A 20,312-nucleotide genomic window follows, 5' to 3' on the forward strand; every position below is an offset into this window, starting at 1 on the left:
CTCCTGCACACTCCCCACTGGGGATGTGCCCGCAACCAAGGTACATGCCCTTGACCGGAATCGAACCCGGGACCCTTGAGTCCGCAGGCCGATGCTCTATCCACTGAGCCAAACCGGTTCTGGCATGTTATAAAAACTCTAAACCCCTTCAGATGCCTCTTATTTCCCCCTCATTCAACTACCATCCACTATGGGAACAAAGATATATGTGAAGTGATTTCTGGCACAGTGTCATGCTAGTGTAAACGGAGTTTTAATTGGCAAAGAAGTTCATCAGTGAATAAAATTATATCTTAACTACAAATCAGAAAGTTGAGCACCAGACATTAATGTACATGTATTGTAATGGTTCAAGCAAACCATTTGATAAATATAATAATAACCACATTAATAAAAAAGAACAACAGTAATAATGAACACTTATCAAATGCTTACTATGTGCCAGCACTATGACAATCTTAACACAAATTACCTCACTTAATTTTCAAATGATCCCTGAGATAATACAATGATTGCCTCCAGTTTTCATATGAGGAAACTGAAGCTCAGAGATGTTAAATTACTGTCCAGATTAATTAGCTGTGAGAGCAGGGCCAGTCTTGAAGCCAGGTCCAACCGAATCGCAAACTTGTGCCTGTTTTTATTGCCTTCAGGTGAGACTAAGAGGAAGCTGAGAAGTAGTTGATAATGGACTAGAAGCCCAATGCACAAAATTTGTGCAAGAGTAGGCCTTCCTTCCCCCAGCTGCCGGCACCAGCTTCCCTCTGGCACCCAAGACCGGGGCTTCCCTCCGACCGCTGGCAGGCACCCGCAGCCCTGGCTTCATCCGGAAGGATGTCTGGTCGAATTAGCATATTATGCTTTTATTATTATAGACTGTAAACTACACAAGCAATTGAACCCAAATATTCTTGCCCTTACTCTTCTAATAAGGCTCCTGGTGAACTGCAATTGTTACCAGTCAATGACGGGTAGGGGGATTGGGGTCAGTGAAAGCAGAAAAGCAAGATGACTATCAAGATTCTCCTCCCCCATCAAATTCAGGAATTCCTTTCCGTATTCTGTAAGAGATAATACATTCTTCTAAATTCCATAAACGTTTAATCAGAGCTGATAAGTTACTAAGGCACCAGTCACAAAATCCAATGCACTCTTGTGTTTTTCAGATTAAAGAAGCTGATTGACCAAGAAACGGAATCCCAGGAGAAAAAGGAGCAAGAAAAGGAGAAGAGGGTCACCGCCTTGAAAGAGGAGTTGACCAAACTGAAGTCTTTTGCTTTGATGGTGGTAGATGAACAACAAAGGCTGACAGCACAGCTTGCCCTTCAAAGACAAAAAATCCGAGACCTAACCACAAGTACGAAGGAAACACATGCTAAACTAGCCCTTGCTGAAGCCAGAGTTCAGGAAGAAGAGCAGAAGGCAACCAGACTAGAGAAAGAACTGCAAACACAGACCACAAAGTTTCACCGGAACCAAGAAACAATTATGGCGAAGCTCACCAATGAGGACAGCCAAAATCGCCAGCTTCGCCAAAAGCTGGCAGCACTCAGCCGGCAAATTGATGAGTTAGAAGAAACGAACAGATCTTTACGAAAAGCAGAAGAGGAGCTCCAAGATATAAAAGAAAAAATCAACAAGGGAGAATATGGAAACTCTGGTATCTTGGCCGAGGTGGAGGAGCTCAGGAAACGAGTGCTAGAAATGGAAGGGAAGGATGAAGAGCTCATAAAAATGGAGGAGCAGTGCAGAGATCTCAATAAGAGGCTCGAAAAGGAAACATCACAGAGTAAAGACTTTAAACTCGAGGTTGAAAAACTCAATAAAAGGATTATGGCTCTGGAAAAATTAGAAGATGCTTTCAACAAAAGCAAACAAGAATGTTACTCTCTGAAATGCAACTTAGAAAAAGAAAGGATGACCACAAAGCAGCTGTCTCAAGAACTGGAGAGTTTAAAAGTAAGGATCAAAGAGCTAGAAGCCATTGAAAATCGGCTGGAAAAGACAGAATTCACCCTAAAAGAAGATTTAACTAAATTGAAAACATTAACTGTGATGCTAGTAGATGAACGGAAAACAATGAGTGAAAAATTAAAGCAAACTGAAGATAAGTTACAAGCTGCTTCTTCTCAGCTTCAAGTGGAGCAAAATAAAGTGACAACGGTTACTGAGAAGTTAATTGAGGAAACTAAAAGGGCACTGAAGTCCAAAACTGATGTGGAAGAAAAAATGTACAATATAACCAAGGAGAGAGATGATTTAAAAAACAAATTGAAAGCAGAAGAGGAGAAAGGAAATGATCTCCTGTCCAAAGTTAATATATTGAAAAATAGGCTTCAATCATTGGAAGCAGTAGAGAAAGATTTCCTAAAAAACAATTTAAATCAAGATTCTGGTAAGTCCACAACAACATTACACCAAGAAAACAATAAGATTAAAGAGCTCTCTCAAGAAGTAGAAAAACTGAGACTGAAGTTAAAGGATATGAAAGCCATTGAGGATGACCTCATGAAAACAGAAGATGAATACGAGACTCTAGAACGAAGGTATGCTAATGAACGAGACAAAGCTCAATTTTTATCTGAAGAGCTGGAACATGTTAAAATGGAACTTGCCAAGTACCAGTTGGCAGAAAAGACAGAGTCTAGCCACGAACAATGGCTTTTCAAAAGGCTTCAAGAAGAAGAAGCTAAATCAGGGCACCTCTCAAGAGAAGTGGAGGCACTGAAAGAGAAAATTCATGAATACATGGCAACTGAGGACCTGATATGTCACCTCCAGGGAGACCATTCAGTCCTGCAAAAGAAACTCAATCAACAAGAAAACAGGAACAGAGATTTAGGAAGAGAGATTGAAAACCTCACTAAAGAGTTAGAGAGGTACCGGCATTTCAGTAAGAGTCTACGGCCTAGTCTCAACGGAAGAAAAATCTCTGACCCTCAAGTGTTTTCTAAAGAAGTTCAAACAGAAGCAGCAGACAATGAACCGCCTGATTACAAGAGTCTCATTCCTCTGGAACGGGCAGTCATCAATGGTCAGTTTTATGAGGAGACTGAGGACCAGGAAGAGGATCCGAATGAGGAGGAATCTGTGCTGTCCTTCAAGTGCAACTCATCTACTCCCTGTCCTATTAACAGGAAGCTATGGATTCCTTGGATGAAATCCAAGGAGGGCCATCCTCAGAATGGAAAAATACAAACTAAACCCAATGGCAACTTTGTACAACCTGGAGATCTAGTCCTAAGCCACACGCCTGGGCAGCCACTTCATATAAAGGTTACTCCAGACCATATCCAAAACACAGCCACTCTTGAAATCACAAGTCCAACCACAGAGAGTCCTCACTCTTACACAAGCACTGCAGTGATACCAAACTGTGGCACCCCAAAGCAAAGGATAACCATACTCCAGAACGCCTCCATAACACCAGTGAAATCCAAAACCTCTGCCGAAGGCCTCATGAATTTAGAGCAAGGCATGTCCCCAATTACCATGGCAGCCTTTGCTAGAGCACAGACCCCGGAGTCTTGTGGTTCCATAACTCCAGAAAGGACAATGTCACCTATTCAGGTTTTGGCTGTGACTGGTTCAGCGAGCTCTCCTGAGCAGGGACGCTCCCCAGAGCCACTAGAAATCAGTGCCAAGCACGCGATTTTCAGAGTCTCTCCAGACAGGCAGTCATCATGGCAGTTTCAACGTTCAAACAGTAATAGCTCAAGTGTGATAACTACTGAGGATAATAAAATCCACATTCACTTAGGAAGTCCTTACATGCAAGCTGTAGCCAGCCCCGTGAGACCTGCCAGCCCTTCAACACCACCGCAGGATAACCGAACTCAAGGCATAACTAATGGGGCACTAAACAAAACAACCAATAAAGTCACCAGCAGTATTACTATCACACCAACAGCCACACCTCTTCCTCGTCAATCACAAATTACAGTAAGTAATATATATAACTGACCCTCATCCAGTCTATACTGATATTATTGCAAGGAACTCAGTCTTCTTTAATTATCCCTCCACATCCCCCAAAGACTGACTGAACTTGTACTTTGGGAAGGTTTGTGCATGAACTATTCAACAGTACCTGAAACTAACTGTTGCCTGCATAATCATATCAAGTGTGCACTTACTGTATATCTTTTCATTTACATACCTGTATGGAAAATATTTAGTCTGCACTTGTATAAATACATCTTTATGTATTTCATTTTCCATAACTCACATTAATTTGATTGCAACTTGTCTTGGTGAAATACCTTAACATTATAAAGCAGTAAATAATTTGTTATTTTTACCATTGCTTGCTGAATTTTCTTTTGGTCATTTTTGTGTTATATTTTTGCATGTACAGTAGAATTTTATTTCCTGTTCATAATGTCTATTAATTCTCCCTTAAAAGAAAAAAAAAAGAGCAAACAGAACCTACTTCCCATGTTACAGTCAACTTTTGATCACATATAAAGGCAGAGAAAGTGGTTTAAATCAATAAAACTTTATGATTTCAACGTGAACTATAAGATCTCTCAGGAGCAAACTTAACTTAGTGTTTGAGATATCTCTCAATATCTTTGGTGCCCAGCACAATGCTTCACACATGTTAGGAACTTAGGAACTTAATGTACTGATAATAACTGAATAAGATAATATTAAATAATTTGCTTTTGTGAGCAAATGAGCTGATGGCGAAAGTAGGAAACTTTGAAATGTGATAGGAAGCCAGAAAAAGTACATTTGGAAATACAAGTAATAAAAGTTACCTTGACAATCAAGAGTTGACTGTATCTCTACCACAGATGAAAATCTCCATAAAACATATATGTCTACAGTACACTCAAACCTAGACCTGGCCACTATGACAAGTACTCTTGAACATGGTTTCAAAGCAAAAATGTCATTTTTGTTCCTTTTCCCTATTTGGTTCCTCAAATCATTTGGATTACTTAAGGTAGGTGCTTCCTACCTTGCTTTTAAATGGCTGCCTTTAGAAGCTTACAACTTAACCATGTGTTGTTTTTTTAACTTTTTAACAAGCAAATAAAAGCCAAGATAGTTACAAACACATGTTATAGAAAAGGCGTGTTTAAAAAAGATCTTGGAGTGTGTGTTGAGGGAAGTTTCCTCTGTGATTATTGTTATGCCATTTATACGGTAGGTGAGAAAGTCTTAACCAAGGCAGCCTAGAAATTCTGGCATCTGGCTCATGGGATCCTCCGAGCTTACTCCATACTTCTGTCAGAGAGCAGCAGCTTCCAGAGGAAGATTTTAAATTACAAATCTGGTTCCCCCGTCACCTTCCAAAAAATTTCAGACAAAGTAGCTCATTGCCATTTTCCCTTTCCAACCTTGTAACTGTTGATTTACTTTGGTTAATTTTATTGCTAGTTATTGATTTGAAACACAATTCATTTGGACATAAACTGTAAAGATCAAACTGTAAATATCTTTAGAAGTAAAAGAAATATTTCACAGTTATCCTCCTTTTCCCTGCAAAATCAATTTCATGATAGCCAAGCGAGGATTTGTTGACAGAAACACTTCCATGGTGATGAACTACAACACCAATGCTGTGGGCTTGCATCATCATTAAATAAATTTGGATGAAAGTTTAGGCTGGTGATGAATGAGAAAGCTTCTGTTTAAACACATGTATCTTGGGAATCAGCAGTGACCCAACTGTATTACAAAATACATGATGGCCTAAATGTTTTTCAAAACTATTTTTATTTTTAAGTCACCTTAGGCTAAAACTTTAGAAGGAACCTGCATACTTCATTTTACAAAGTATTTCAAAGTAGACATTGATAATGCTGCTGCATTAGATGTTTTTCTAGATAAAAATCAAGAGAGAATACTAGTAACATTTTGAAGGGTACTGATCATAAAATTATGAACAGAAACTAGAAACAATTAAAGGGCATGGTCTTCACAGTGCTTCCCAACCTTTGTCATAAACAGAACACATGTTTCCATAACACTGGGGGGAAATGGATGAAGAGGCAGAGATGATCAGCCACGGAGTCCTGTCACCCCAAGGTTCTCCTGGCTGCCCCAAATGCTGAAGGGAAAATTCACTCTTGGCATACCTACAACTAAGACAGTTTGAGGATCTCTGGCTATTCATTAGTCCATCCTTTTTGTAAGAATTTAATTTTTTATATTATGTAGCCAGAGCAATTCTCTACAATAAAGTTAACATCATATGTCCTGAGCTCCATGATGATAGTGCACAGATTCCCATTTTATTATCTGTTCCAGATATTAACTATAAGTAGGCTTCCCAAGTGATTAACATTACTGGATTTATTGAGCTTACAAGTCAAATCTCTTGTAGAGAATCCTCTACTGGGAGGATTACTTGGGTATAATAATTCATATTAGCATCAAACTTTAGGACCACTGTTAAGATTAATAACATAGATTATTAAAAATAATAACTAACGTTTATTGTAAACACAGCATCATTTCTAAGAAAAATAATCATCTTCCCATTTCTATAAAATCATACCTAAAATGACATTCTAGAGTTTTAGCCTTTCATTTCAAAAGTAATTTTTTTATATCTGTATGTGTGTGTGTGTGTGTGTGTGTGTGGTTACAGAGCTTTCTTTTTCATCCACATACTAGTACAATCACAGAAGAACCTTGAAAACTAGGAAGGAGAAAGTAACACTAAAAAATATTTGTATGAGATATGTAATGATGGAGGGTTATATTCTTGGGGAAAAGAATGCCTAGGAGAGAATTTAAAAAGATACATTGCTTTTATATACATCTGAAAAAATACTATATTCCTTTCATTGGTCAAAACCCCAGCTTCAGAACCAAGTTTCATTTTTACTTGCCCCTGCCCCCATCTCTCTAACTTTTTGAGCTGTGGCATCCTATCACAGATTTGAATGATTTTACCACATTCTTCTTTCCATTTAAGAGCAATGGCAAAACTTCCCCTCAAGGATGCACTGCTCTTTGGGGGCACTGGTGAAAATAAAATCAGCACCCTTGCTAGAAGGACAATGTGTATTTCCCATAGCTGGATATTTACATATAGAGGAGTCTCTCTATACTTACTTGTTCAAGATGATGATGGGATTCCATAAACTCCATTGGATATTTACATATAGAGGAGTCTCTCTATACTTGTTCAAGATGATGATGGGATTCCATAAACTCCACTCAGAAGGTCTCTGCAACTAAAATTCACAATGCCAAGATGTTTTCTGTGGGGTCTTTATGACATCCAAAGGTTAATTTTACCCTTAGCTTGCACTGTGAGAAGGTCATGAAAGGGATATTTAATTAAAATTTTTTAGACTTGTAGCCTAAGGATTCTATCATTTTTACTGATTGAAGAATAACTCCACACAAAAACAAGTAGCTTTGATTCTGAGTCTTTACAAAGCTAGTCTCCTTTGAAACTTGTTAAACAAAGATCTTTAAATTAACAACATTCTAGTTCCCATAAACCTTGCTTTCTATTAAGTCTTTTCCTCCAAAATAATCATTTTGCTTTAAGAGAAAAGATAATCAGGCAACAATGCCCAAAATATTAAGATCAGCGTTTCTCTAAATAAAATCCAAGAGAATCCGGGATCCCATCCAGAGCTATCAAATCTGAATATTTGAGGGTAGAGGCCTAAGAAGCTGCATTTTTAAAAAGTTCCTCTGCTGATTAATATGCACCCTAAAGTAGGTACTCCATTGTTTTACAAATTCCTATATTGATAAACATTAGTAAATGTGTTCTGTGGTCTCACTCCAGAATGAATTACACCTGGAAGTGTGACTATTCTGCCCTCTAGTGGCCTGTCCTCACGTTTTCTTTTTATTCAAAAGAAACAAAAAAAACAAAACAAAACAACAACAAAAAAATCATTACCATTTTATTGGGTGGGAAGGTTCCCAGTTTTATAACAGTACAAAGCATAGATGCCTGAATCTTTAGCTGAGCAGTAGCACACTGTCTGACACCTCCAAGCTCTGTTTCTTTCTCAGATCCCAGACCCTCAACATAAGCCTACAGCAGTTCTTGGGAATGGTCCAGAACACACATTAAAGAGAGCAGTTTGGATGAACCAAAACAAAGGACTCCATTCACCTCAGGCCACAGTGAAGCAAATGAAGAAAGAGCAAGAAAAACAAGTAGTTCATTAGCTTCCAAACCTTAAACTCCTTTAAAATTCATTTTTTATTTAGATTACACTCCAAGCCCTTTCCAATTGATGAACCCTTTTACTCTTAAAGCTCAGTGAAGAAGGATAAAGTTTTTGTGCAGTCAGATATATCAGAGCAGAATCCCCCGAAGGCAACACTGTAGGATAAGGAATCCTTGGAGAGCCCAGCAAATTAACTGGCCAACACTTCTAAGTAACTTATAATTCGATAATGAATTAACACTGTTTATATGGCAGCACATACAAATCTGTCAACTTTCCATCAGGACACAAGGTTTTACACTTACAATGGTGCCATAACAATGCACTTAGTGATAGGATAATCCTCCTTACTTGTGTCCTCATTTTAAAATGTCACTTGTTCTTCACAAAATTATTGGTCAAGAGAGATCAAATTTATCTGATTATTTGAGACAATTTTTTGAAAGCCTAAAATTAGTTATATGTGAGTTAGTTCTTCCCCCCTCCATCTCATAACCAAAATGGTTCTGTATATTTAAATTTTTGTCTTATTTTTTTCAATTACAGTGTGCATTCAATATTATTTTGTTTTAGTTTCAGCAGCGTAGTGGTTAGACAATAATATACTTTACAAAGTGTTTCTCCTGATATTTCCAGTACCCACCTGGCACCACACATAGTTATTACATTACTGACTATATTTCCTATGCTATACTTTACATCCCCATGACTTTTGTAACTACCAATCTGTACATCTCCTGTATATTTTTTAAGATTACCTAAGATAACCTTTTTCTTTTTCACCTCAGAGTTTTGTTTTTTAAAGTTTTGTTTTTGTTTTCACGTTTGGATAACTAACAATGTATATAGAGATCCTATGGATCTACAGAGGCTGCCTCACTCCCTGCCATTCCTTAGGCCTCTGGAAAGGTGGGGTGGGTTTACTAATTGATGTAACATTCATGTATCAGTGACATACACACGTGTCTCAGCACAGTATCTTCTCTTCAAAGCCTCACATGGATCATGACATACTGACTGCCTACCTCCTACCCAGGTATTATGGAAACAAAAGATTCACTATCCTTGAAGAGCTTATTAATTTGGGCAAGGAAGAGACAAGAAATAAGAGTATCAGATAATGTTTAATCAAGTGGCAAACTAAATTTCCTACAATAATCTAAAGATTAAGGGGACTACAGTAGATTAACAAGGCTTCAAAGAGCAATTAATACTTGAAGCTGGGGAAGGAAAGATTTAGGTAAGCGGAGTGACTGGAGGGAGAGAACATTTGAGGCAAGCAAACAGAAGATCAGGTTCCAGTTGGTGCCTTTCCAGAAAAGATTTGTTTTCTTCTCTAAGAGTCTATGAATTAATGTCCTTTACTCCTCACCAGAGCAAAGTTTCTCAACCTAAGGACTCTAACAGTTTGGGTCTGATGATTCTTTGTTGTGGGGGAAGTCATGTACATTGCAGGATGTTGAGGAGCATTCTTGGCTTCCACCTACTATGCTAAGTCACATTCCCCAACTGTGACAAACAAAAATGTCTCCTGACATAGCCACATGTCTGGGGCAAATCTGGCCCTAGTTGAGAACCACTGCATTAGAGAGATGAATAAACTGACTCTATGAGCCAGTTTCTCCTTTACATTACTTGCTGTGAAAAAAATTTAACAGCTCACTTGAAAACTATTATGTCTAGTGTGTAGAGATGGGCATCTTGAATTGAATCTGACAAAACAAGCCTCAAAGCAACTTTAAAAATCTGCACTTTGAAGACTGTAGTTGCATAAAGACTGTTTCCACTCACTTGACAGATCATGTGAATATTTGAACATTTATATTTGTATTAATATCTTGTACCTTTGTCTCTTTCAAAGATACCATATTATAAACTAGAGTTTTTGGACAAGCTTTCCATTCTCACATGCCTCTGGGAGAAATAAAGAGAAGTCTTGACAACCAACCATCTTTGTGTTAAAGGAGGGAAAAAAATGGGTTTCAGGAGGATTGTCAAGAACTTAAGAAATAACTCCCTTTACTGTTTAAACCTCTCTAAAGACTCCTCTCTGAGGAGTTTCAATTCCCTCTGTATTAGTGTAAAACCACCACAGGCACAAATGTCTTCTGTTAGGATACAAGTTTTCTTCATTCCTGAACAAGTCACCTACAAGATTAAACTGACAAAAATGTATCATGTACCTAATGTTACTCATTGCTATGCTGGACAGCTTTGCAGATGTAAGATTTAGAATCTAAGGTGGGAGTTGAGGACAACCTTGAAAGGTAATTAAGAGCACAACACAGAAAAGGAATTCTACAGCTAGTAAGCACTATAGTAATCTGGAGCAGGTTGCTCTGGGGCAAGGTTTGTGGGTTAGATTTCAGAAACAGATAATATTTGAGTAGGGCTAGGGAATGAAGAAGACTAGGAAAGAGGACAAAACGTATTCCTGGAAGATGCCCACAAGAGCAGAGGTGTGAGGGCAAGGCAGGAGAACAGGAAATCAACACTCAAGGAACTATGAGCAGTGCAATGTGGCTGAAGTTGAGATGCTTGGGGCAGGGGTAAGGCTTGCAGGGCATAGTTCTGTCAGATTGTGAAGGCCTTGATACAGTGCTAGGGAATGTTCTGTGTCCTGAGAGAAGGCTTCTGAGTAGTGAGACCACATAACAAAAAGGAGAAAACTAATCCTTTATACAATGTTAGTTTATTTCACAACAATCCTATAAATGGGGCTTTATCACAATTTTTAACATAAAGAAATTAAAATTCTGAGAGATAAGGAAAATTGCTCCAGGTTATTGTTAGTATGCGACAAAAAATAGATATGAAAACAGGTCAAACTCCATTGTCCCATTCTCTTTCCCTGGCAAAACTGCTTTAGTGCAAGGGGGAAGAGTACAATGAATTGCATTTAATCCTCTCCACTACCTATGGGGGCAGACAAGTTGCCTAACATTACCTCCCTGCACTCTGCCTCACAAGCCTGCCACATTAGCCAGAACACTAGGAATGCCCCTAAAGACATGCAGGGCTTTTCCTCCCTTCTCCCCACTGCTCTACAGGGATAGAATTCTCATCTGTCATTTAAAAATATATATATTTTTATTGCTATGAGAGAGGAAGGGAGAGGGAGAGAGAGGGATAGAAACATCAATGATGAAAAAGAATCATTGATAGGCTGCCTCCCACACGCCCCCTATTGGGGATCAAGCCAGCAACCCAGGCATGTGCCCTGACTGGGAATCAAACCATGACCTCCTGGTTCATAGGTCCAAACTCAACCACTGAGCCATGCCGGCCAGGCTCATCTGTCATTAAGTTACCCACACTGAAAGGTCTGGCTCAGGCCTCACCTCTTCTGAAACATTCCATGAGCACCACAGCCAAGAGTGATTTGCCTTCCTTCCAACTCCTCCTATCCCCCAAGGACACTGTTAGGGTAACAAGAGATAATCAATGTGAGAGGCCAAGCTCCACACAAATGGGCAGGCATAGGGAAGACTGACCTGGGGATAGGAGAGGGGAGAAACCATGACCAAGAAAAAGCATAAGTCCTCACTGTTGGGAGACTCTACTCAGAGCACTAGAGCTACAGTGAAAGTCCACTCTATTCTAAAGATTCTATAAGCAAAGGCACAAATGTCAGGCATGAAGAATGAACTTGGACAGTCTATCAACATGTGCAGAGCAGGACCTGATGGGCCTTGGAGATGGCTGGAAAGAAAAGCAACAGAAATGAGTGAAGGTGGTCCATAGGAGGAGCATGACGGCCACACGTATCAAAGCTTATAAGGCGGGGGCCATCTTAACAGTCCTGACACAGACGCAGGACCACCAGAAAAGGCAATCAAGGGATCAAGGTCCAGTCATCATAAAGATAAGTACCATCAGCTAAGCCCAGAGACGCTGGGACTACTGGTTTTGTAGAAGCCTAGAAAATTTTCCTAGATGGTATAACCTAATTTCTCAAGTAACATCGTAACTTATAAAAAAAGACAGACAGTCCCAAAATCACTTAGAAAAAAAAAAAAGCACCGTGTATTTTCCCAGCTCAGGGAGAGAAGTGTTGGGGTTCAACCTTGTCAGCTTCCAAATTCTGCTTCCAATTCAGGATTAAAATAGCTGTAAACCAAGGAAGCATCTCAAATAAAAGTGCTGTTTTAGAGTCAAGTCTTTCAATTGTTCTTCAATGTATCTCTTATAACAATTAAATGCATATAAACATCTGCTTCAGTGCAGCCACTTTTCAAACAACTCAAAGAAATTCCTCAAGAATGAATTACTATCCTTCACTATTAGTTCACTATTAGTGAGTTGGTTGGTTTTTTTTCCTTCTCTTAAAAAAAACACAGAGCTATTCCTTTTCTGTTCTTTGCCTTCTAAGGGAATTAATTGGTATCAGTCAATTCTAAAGCCTCAGAAAAGTACAATTTCATAGAAAGGAGTTAACTAACAACTGCAACAGATTCCTAAAGGGCCCATAACAAAAGAAACATTTAAATACCTGACAGGGCAACAGGGACGGGGCCAGAGGATAGGGATCATACTGAGAAGGATGACATCTTTCATAGTGATGACAGAAGCAGCACATTTTTATATAAAAAATTTTTTCTGATTATAAAATTAATACATATTTGTTACAAAAATTTTGGAAAATATAAATGCTTCCAGGACTGCTGCTTTCAGCTTCTAAAAAGGGTAATGAGAGGACTAAGCAGAACAATGGACAATTATTACTATTTTTTTAGGCCAACCTATCAACTATGGCCCTATTCCAGGTTTTCTCAGACTACTAGTGAGGAAGGAAATGTGCTGAAGGGGCCATCCTGTCCTTACTGAACACCTCCGGGACCAAGAAGTGGCAGATCCCCCCACACAGTACAAGTTTATGTAAGCTGTCTGCTTGGACCAGACACAATGGACAAGGGGCCAGCCTGGTCACTGGAAGAGAGGGACAGGATTTCCTTTTCCCCATCTAGCCAATCAGTGCTTGGATAATGATTCAATCACTGTGCATTGTTCAAGTGCTGGAAAGAAATGCCTCCTTAGGAGGCGGCTCTCAGGACTAATTACACTCTTATCAGTTAATAAGATCAATGGCCTTGTGTAGGGGATGTGGGCATAGAATAGGGCCAGACAAAACTCAACTCTCAGACTCCGGTTAGGATGTAAAAGTACCTGTGGTGGGAAAAGAGACCAGTGATAGGTGAGGAAGAATTACAATTACGTTTTCTCCCTGGGCTGTCTCAGCCACTTAAATGTTATCAACAATTTCTCTATGATGATTCTCAAAACAACACCTTCAAATTTTCAATGCCTATGAAACGATCCTACATGGAATGTCCAATCACACTTCAAGCTAAGCATGTGCTCATGCCGCAGTGCCCTGTTGCTCTTTCTATGCCCTTCTCCTGTTACTTGTGCCCTCAGTACAGATGGTATTGTAAGACAGTTAATCTACTACATTTAACCCCTCACCTCTCTAATCCAACCTTCACTAGTGTCGTTAGTAAATGGTTAGTGATCTTTCTACAACACTGTTTTGATCATGGCAATTCTCCAGTCTCCCCCAAAACATCACTTACTTAGCACTTACAGTACCTACGTGCCCAAAGTCCAAACCTTCTACCAGGCCTCCATCTCTCACCTCATCTTCCTTTGAAACATATCCTGCACCCTCACCAGCACATGGTACTGACCATCCTTGCAAATACCATCATGCTTTCTTACCCTGTACCTTTGCTTATGCTGTCTCAAGGGCTGGAATGCTCTTCTCTTTGTTCCTCATATTGAAGAAACTATATTTCTACCTCAAGTACCATTTACTCTGGAAAACCTTATTTTTTTTATAATCTTCCTCTGAGTGTCCAAAATACTTCTCTCTGTGCCTCTATTATAGCACTTTATTTTGCCTTTTATAATTCTTTGTCTCTCCAACACTATAATTTAAGAGTAAGAATCAGCTATCATTTATTTTTGAAATTCTCATATCAATATTTCTCTAAATGCAATCACTGATCACCTTTATCAGAATCACTTAGGACTCTGCAGATTTCCAATGCAGGAAATCTGCATCTTACCAAGCCTCATGGGTCATTCTTGGGGCATATAATGTTTCAGAACCAGTCTTACTCAGAGCTTACATACTGCTGGTCGTAAGTGCTCAACAAAGGCGTACATGCTAACAACACACCTGGTGGCCATGGCAGACTAGCATTTATTTGTTCTTTTCACAGAATCACAGTGTCAGAGCCAAAGGACTTTATAAGTGGTACAGCTGCTTCATTTCTCAAACAATTCAAGGATAGGAAAAGGCAGGAAAGAGTAGAAAATACTCTTGAGGGGAACTCTAAAAAAGAAAGACTCACAATGCTCAGACCAAGCAGAATAAGGAGGTAAAGAATGTGTGACGGTATCCTTTTCTCAGCCAGAGGTGGTTAAAAACAAAGCCCAGGAATTGGACTGCTTGTTCAGCTGCCTCAACTACTAGGCTTAGTAGCATATCACCAATAATTTATTGAAGAGAGGGAGAAGAAGGGGTAGAGAAGGAAAACAAGAAAGGTAAAATAATCAAAAAAGTTATGAATATGATCAGAAATAGGCATCTTAAGAAGAGATATGAGGAAAAAAAGACAAAGATGATAATAATATTGACATTAGTAACAACTAGCACTTATCTGGCACTTTGGATGTTCCAGGGCCTTTCCTACACAATATCTCCCCAAAGAATTTGCCAATAGGTATTCTAATCCCAAGATACAGACTACAGATGAGGAAACTGAGGTCTGCAAAGCTAACTGGATTATTCAAGGACACTCAACTAGTTGGTGCCAGAACTATAATGAAGGACCAAGTTTGGCTCTGCACCCTGTGCTCTAGCCACTAACCCACGGCTGTTGTAAAATGTAAGCCTGAAAATGATTTTAAAAATTTAAATGGATACAAATAAGGGAACAAAAAAATAAGGGGGAAGATACAAAAAAAAAATCTAAAATGAAAAACCTGACAGATGAATAAAAGGAAAGGGGATAAACAAGGAAGACATTTTAAGGTTAGTATATTTTATTTTAACTTACTATTTCTACATGTGATGCTATGTGTCTGGGCACAAAATGGAAGCAACTGGGGTTAGGAATGATTTTTCCAAAATTGTATTTCAATATTTATTATTGGATTGCCCTCACTGCCCATGGTGTAATTACCACAGAAAGGTTGGGAAGTGAATAGATATAACCACAAACCATGTCACATTATTTTAAAAAGGCGTCAATTTCCCCTAACTTTCACCTCAGAAAGTAGACAACTCTTTAATATAAATCATAGCACTGCAACAATATTTAAAACCAAATGTTCTCTCACAGAGGTTAATGGGAACAAGCTAATCGCTCTACACAGTTTCCTTTTGAAGAACCTCTTGCCATATAAAACTATAAAATCTTTAGTGATAAAGTTTTACTGTATAATGAGGAAATTCTTAGAAAATCAAGAGAAAAGAAGCCAAAGCAGCATATAAAATTCTGGGCTATCTGCCAGATTCATTATCTGTTACTTCCCCTTTACCCCCCTTCAAATTAGCAGTGATTTATCAAACAATACAAAAGACAAAAGAAAGGAGAAAAATAACATTTCAAAGATATTTTTCTCCAGTTTACATTTCCTTCTTTTCATTACCATATCCATCATCATTATTTAGGCACTTTCCCATTAAACAGAGATTTAAAAAAAAAAAATGCAAAAGACTGTCATTCTGATAACATCCAGCTTTGACTGCGCATTCCATAACAGGGTCCCCGAGGGAGTCAGGTGGCCCTGAATCTGCCCCTCCCCTGCATCACCCCAACGACCACAAATCAAAATGATCTGAGGTCTTTAGGAGTCTTGAGCCTTTGAATCTCTGGAGCTAAAGTTGTAATGAGGGTCCTGCAGTCCCTGGTGTTAAGAACACTCCTGAGGGTACACTGCTTACTTAAACAATATGTTGCCAATATGTCTCTAAAAAGTTCAAAGAGCTTACAAAATTCATTTCAGTTAGAAAAAAAGAAAAATCCTGACTCCAGCTGTCTAACTAGGACCCGATATCCCCATAAATGCTGATTTTTTTCTAGTATATGTTTGCCCTCCATGGTAATGTGAAAGAGTGCAAGGTTCAATTAGAAACCAGGCTATAGAACTAAGACTTCAACTAAAACTAAAGACATCTTCACCTTCTTGTACTTTTGGCCGCTAAAACTCACTGCCACCTAATGACTTATTGTAACCAGGAAGTCTTGTAGATTGCTCAGTTTGTCTTAGAACCTATGGACCAAATAAGAATTCAAGGAATACATTCTACAAATATACTCCTTTTTTTCCCTACTGCTCTCTAGATAAAACCAATGCCTCTGTCTCACTGAACTCAGCATCCTTCAAACTTGTTATCTATTCCAAATCCCAATTTCCTGTTGAACTGTGTTAAAAACATTAAAAAAATTTTTTTTTCCTCTATGAATGAGCTTTGCACTTCTTTAATCTCTTCCAAGACTTCTGCTTTCTGATGAAACCCAGGAGTCTCGAACTCTGAGTAGAACATTCACTATGTGGTTTAAAAGAGCCATATGCATGGATTCCTTTCAATACCCACTCCTAATTTGGATAAAACTTTCTTGGATCTATTTGACATACTGTTCTATAAAAATGATCCAAGAGATGACATATTGTAATGGTTCATACCTCATTTACTGAAACATGCCCAAGTATAAAATTAGTACAAGAAAACAAAATAAAAAATTACAGCATCATTTTTTTAAGATTCGGGAATGACATGTAGGGTTATCCTAATAAAATAACCAGCCTTTGCTGACATCTAGAGGTAAAAACTATGTAGTGAAATCAGTTATAAAAACCCCAAATTGGCTTGTGGCATCCATGTGTAGAAACAATGGTAAACCAAAGACTTTTGGGCAACTGGCCCTACCAATGACCACTATCCCAAGACACACTGCTTCCAGAAACCAAAGACTTTTGGGCACCTGGCCCTACCTACCAATGACCACTATCCCAAGACACACTGCTTCCACCAACACACATCAGTATAGCTTTAAAAAACAAGCCCCACCACTACTGTGTTCCATGCCAATTAGTTTATCAGACAGATTCCAGTTCTGAATAACCTGTGGTGCTCATCAAAAATTCACCTGCCATATCCCAGTCTGAGGCGATCCAAAGTCGGTGGGTGCTGAGACGTGGTCTGGGCCCCTGTAGTGTTTAAAAGCCCCGCAGGTGGTTCTGATAGGCATCTCGGAAACCACTGAGACACGAAGCTCTCACCTTTCACAGTGTGAAACCTCCCCCATCCAGGTAGGCCAAAGTTCCAGGCGAAAGACTTAAAGCTTACATCTAAAGGAGGTTCAACTATGGCAGTATTTCTCAAAGTGTGGCAGGCTGAGCACCTGCCTCAGATGAATCACTCTGAGAATCTATTAAAATGTGGATTTCTGGTTGCCTCCATAGACAAATACATTATAATTTCTAAGAGGAAGACCCAGGAATCGGCAATTTAAATAAAATGCCAACATAGATTTTTGTATAATAGTCAGAACCAATCTAAATTGTCAAAATTAAAGGACATCACAGAAACCTATCTTAGAAAGGCTATAATTAATGCTATGGTCACAAGATCAGCTGACTTGAATTAGTCCACCACTAATTTCAACTGCAGCTGCTATTATTCATGGTTTGAACAATATGGCTGATGTTCACAGAAATGTTCTGATCTCTGAAGTGTTCCCTTCCTTTTTTATCCCTTAGTATAACTTGGTGTTGTCTTTTCTAAGTGTAATTTTAGTAGAGAAAATGTAGAGCATACAAAAATGTAAGAGAAATAAGAATCTGTAACTCTACTAACCAGAGTTAACCACTGATGCCACTGGTGTATGTTCTCCAGTATTCTCTTCACACGTACAAGTGAAAGCATATATATAGTTTTTAATCCTGCTTTTTCACATTTCTGAATAAACACTTTGTATATCTTCAAAAGCATCATTTATTTAAAGACAGCAAAATATTTTCATATGATTATGGTGTAATTCATTTACTCCATCCTGATAGGTGGAGTCTTAAACTGTGTCCATTTTTTCATTGTTATAATGTTAAAACAAGCCTTGTGAGCATCTCTGATTATTTCCTTAAAAAAAATTCCTAGCAAATGAATGAGTGGGTGAGTGTGAGTTTTAGGGATCTTGATACACAACTAACTACTCTCCTAATTATCAAGAGGCTGCCCATCTCATCAAACCATTACTGGGCACTGAGTTTAATCATTAAAAAAAAAAAAAAAAAGCTGTACCTATTTGAAAGGTAAAAACATTGAAAGAGCATTTCCACACTGAGGATGAGACCATGAGGTCAGGATGAACGGTAGGAATACCATTTATATAAGGAGGAGACTAAATCAGGATATCGAAATCTCATTTGCTATGTTAACTAAATATACCAACAGAAAGCATATTACCCATACTTATCTTTTATTGAAAGATTCATATTTTAACCAAGTCTGTGTAGTGTTAATTTGAAAATCTAATTATGGTTGCTATAAAAGTTAGGTGGCATTTTAAATAGTGAATGTTTACGTAAAGAGATAAAGGGACTTCACTGTACTTTATCAGTATAGTAAATGTGAAAACAAAAAAACAATATAAGAAGGGCTCCCATAAAAACAGTATAAAAATCTATGATGAAAACTATAATGCATTTTTAAAAGATTTACATTTTTAAGCTCATAGAGGAAAGGATGATGCAAGCAAAGAGGGGGAAATAATAATAACAATCAATACTGGATTATAATGGGAGAATTACAGTTAGCTTTTCCTATCTCTTTAACAATGTGTTCTCATCTAAGAGTATTTTTCCTTAATACACAAAATAAGTATATTTCTAAGTGAATATGAACTCAATAAAGATTTTACTCTTCACTTCCACAACCCACTCTCCCAGTCCAGATCATTTAACTGTGAGTCCTCTCACCCCTCATAAACTAACCGGGAACAAATATTAATACAATTCTATCTCTACACTGTGTCTTCCCCCAACCCATGTCCTTATTAATCTCCCCCAGGACTTCCTCCCACCCCACTTACACACAGTCTATATAATCAGTACAATTTTCCTATGTGGCCCCGTGTACTAGTACATTCCCATTCTACCTCGCAAATATAACCTAACTAGAGGCCCAGTGCATGAAATTTGTGTGGGGGGGGGGGGCGTCCCCTCAGCCCAGCCTGCACCCTCTTGCAATCTGGGACCCCTCGGGGGATATCCGACTACCGGTTTAGGGACTGGGCCTAAACCGGCAGTCGGACATCCCTCTCACAATCTGGGACTGCTAGCTCCTAACTGCTCATCTGCCTGCCTGCCTGCCTGCCTGATCACCCCTAACCACTCTGCCTGCCTGCCTGATCGCCCCTAACCACTCGCCTGCCTGCCTGATTGCCCTAACTGCTCACCTGCCTGCCTGATCACCCCTAACCGCCTCTGCTTCAGCCCCCGCCACCGCAGCTTCATCCTGAAGGACGTCTGGAATGACATCCGGAAGGTCGTTTGGCTGTCCAGTCTAATTAGCATATTATGCTTTTATTATTATAGATGTAAAATCACTTCATTTCTCAATTGTGTCCAATTTCCTATCTCAGGGACACTGTTAAAAGTATTTCCTTACTCTGGAATGCCCTCCCATTCCTGCTGTTAAAAACCCAAAAGTCTTCAGAGGCCCAAGTTAAGTCATGCTACTTCCTTCTTGAAGCTTTCTTAGACCTCCTCAATTAAATTAAATGTTCTCTGGCAATCTCATGACCCTTTGAGAATAATATGGAACACTACTCCTGTTTATCTTCCACTATAGTACTGCGATTGCCAGAACGCAAGAAAAATAACCTATTTATCTCTGTATTTAATACTAGATAGGCTGTTGAGAGCCTTGTATGTAGCACATGTTCAACACATGTTGACTTGCTTTACTGAAGTCTCTCTTTTTTTTTTCTAAACCTGGCAATTTTTAATCTGATGTGTCCCCAGAATACAGAGCTTTCAAAGAAGCCAAATCCTCCAAGCTGACTCCATGTCCTAAAAATGTCTGCTTCTCCACCAACTGTACCATTAACTACCTTTTGTTCTTCTGTTTAATTCAAGATC

The 20,312-nt window shown here is 38.8% G+C and overlaps 2 protein-coding genes across 2 annotated transcripts in view; one reads left to right on the plus strand and one right to left on the minus strand.

Annotated features, from left to right (window-relative positions):
• The window catches only part of FILIP1L (filamin A interacting protein 1-like), a 288,366-nt gene extending 284,066 nt beyond the window's left edge, over positions 1-4,300 (plus strand). Inside the window, exon 5 of the mRNA XM_005861237.2 lies at positions 1,167-4,300. Coding sequence (XP_005861299.1) covers positions 1,167-3,963 — 2,797 coding nt within the window. The 3' untranslated portion in view covers positions 3,964-4,300. The remainder of the gene's footprint in view (positions 1-1,166) is intronic.
• The window catches only part of CMSS1 (cms1 ribosomal small subunit homolog (yeast)), a 387,195-nt gene that overhangs the window by 357,199 nt on the left and 9,684 nt on the right, over positions 1-20,312 (minus strand). The window lies entirely within an intron of this gene.

Source organism: Myotis brandtii, unplaced genomic scaffold (assembly GCF_000412655.1).
Source record: "Myotis brandtii unplaced genomic scaffold, ASM41265v1 scaffold1464, whole genome shotgun sequence".
NCBI lineage: Eukaryota > Metazoa > Chordata > Mammalia > Chiroptera > Vespertilionidae > Myotis > Myotis brandtii.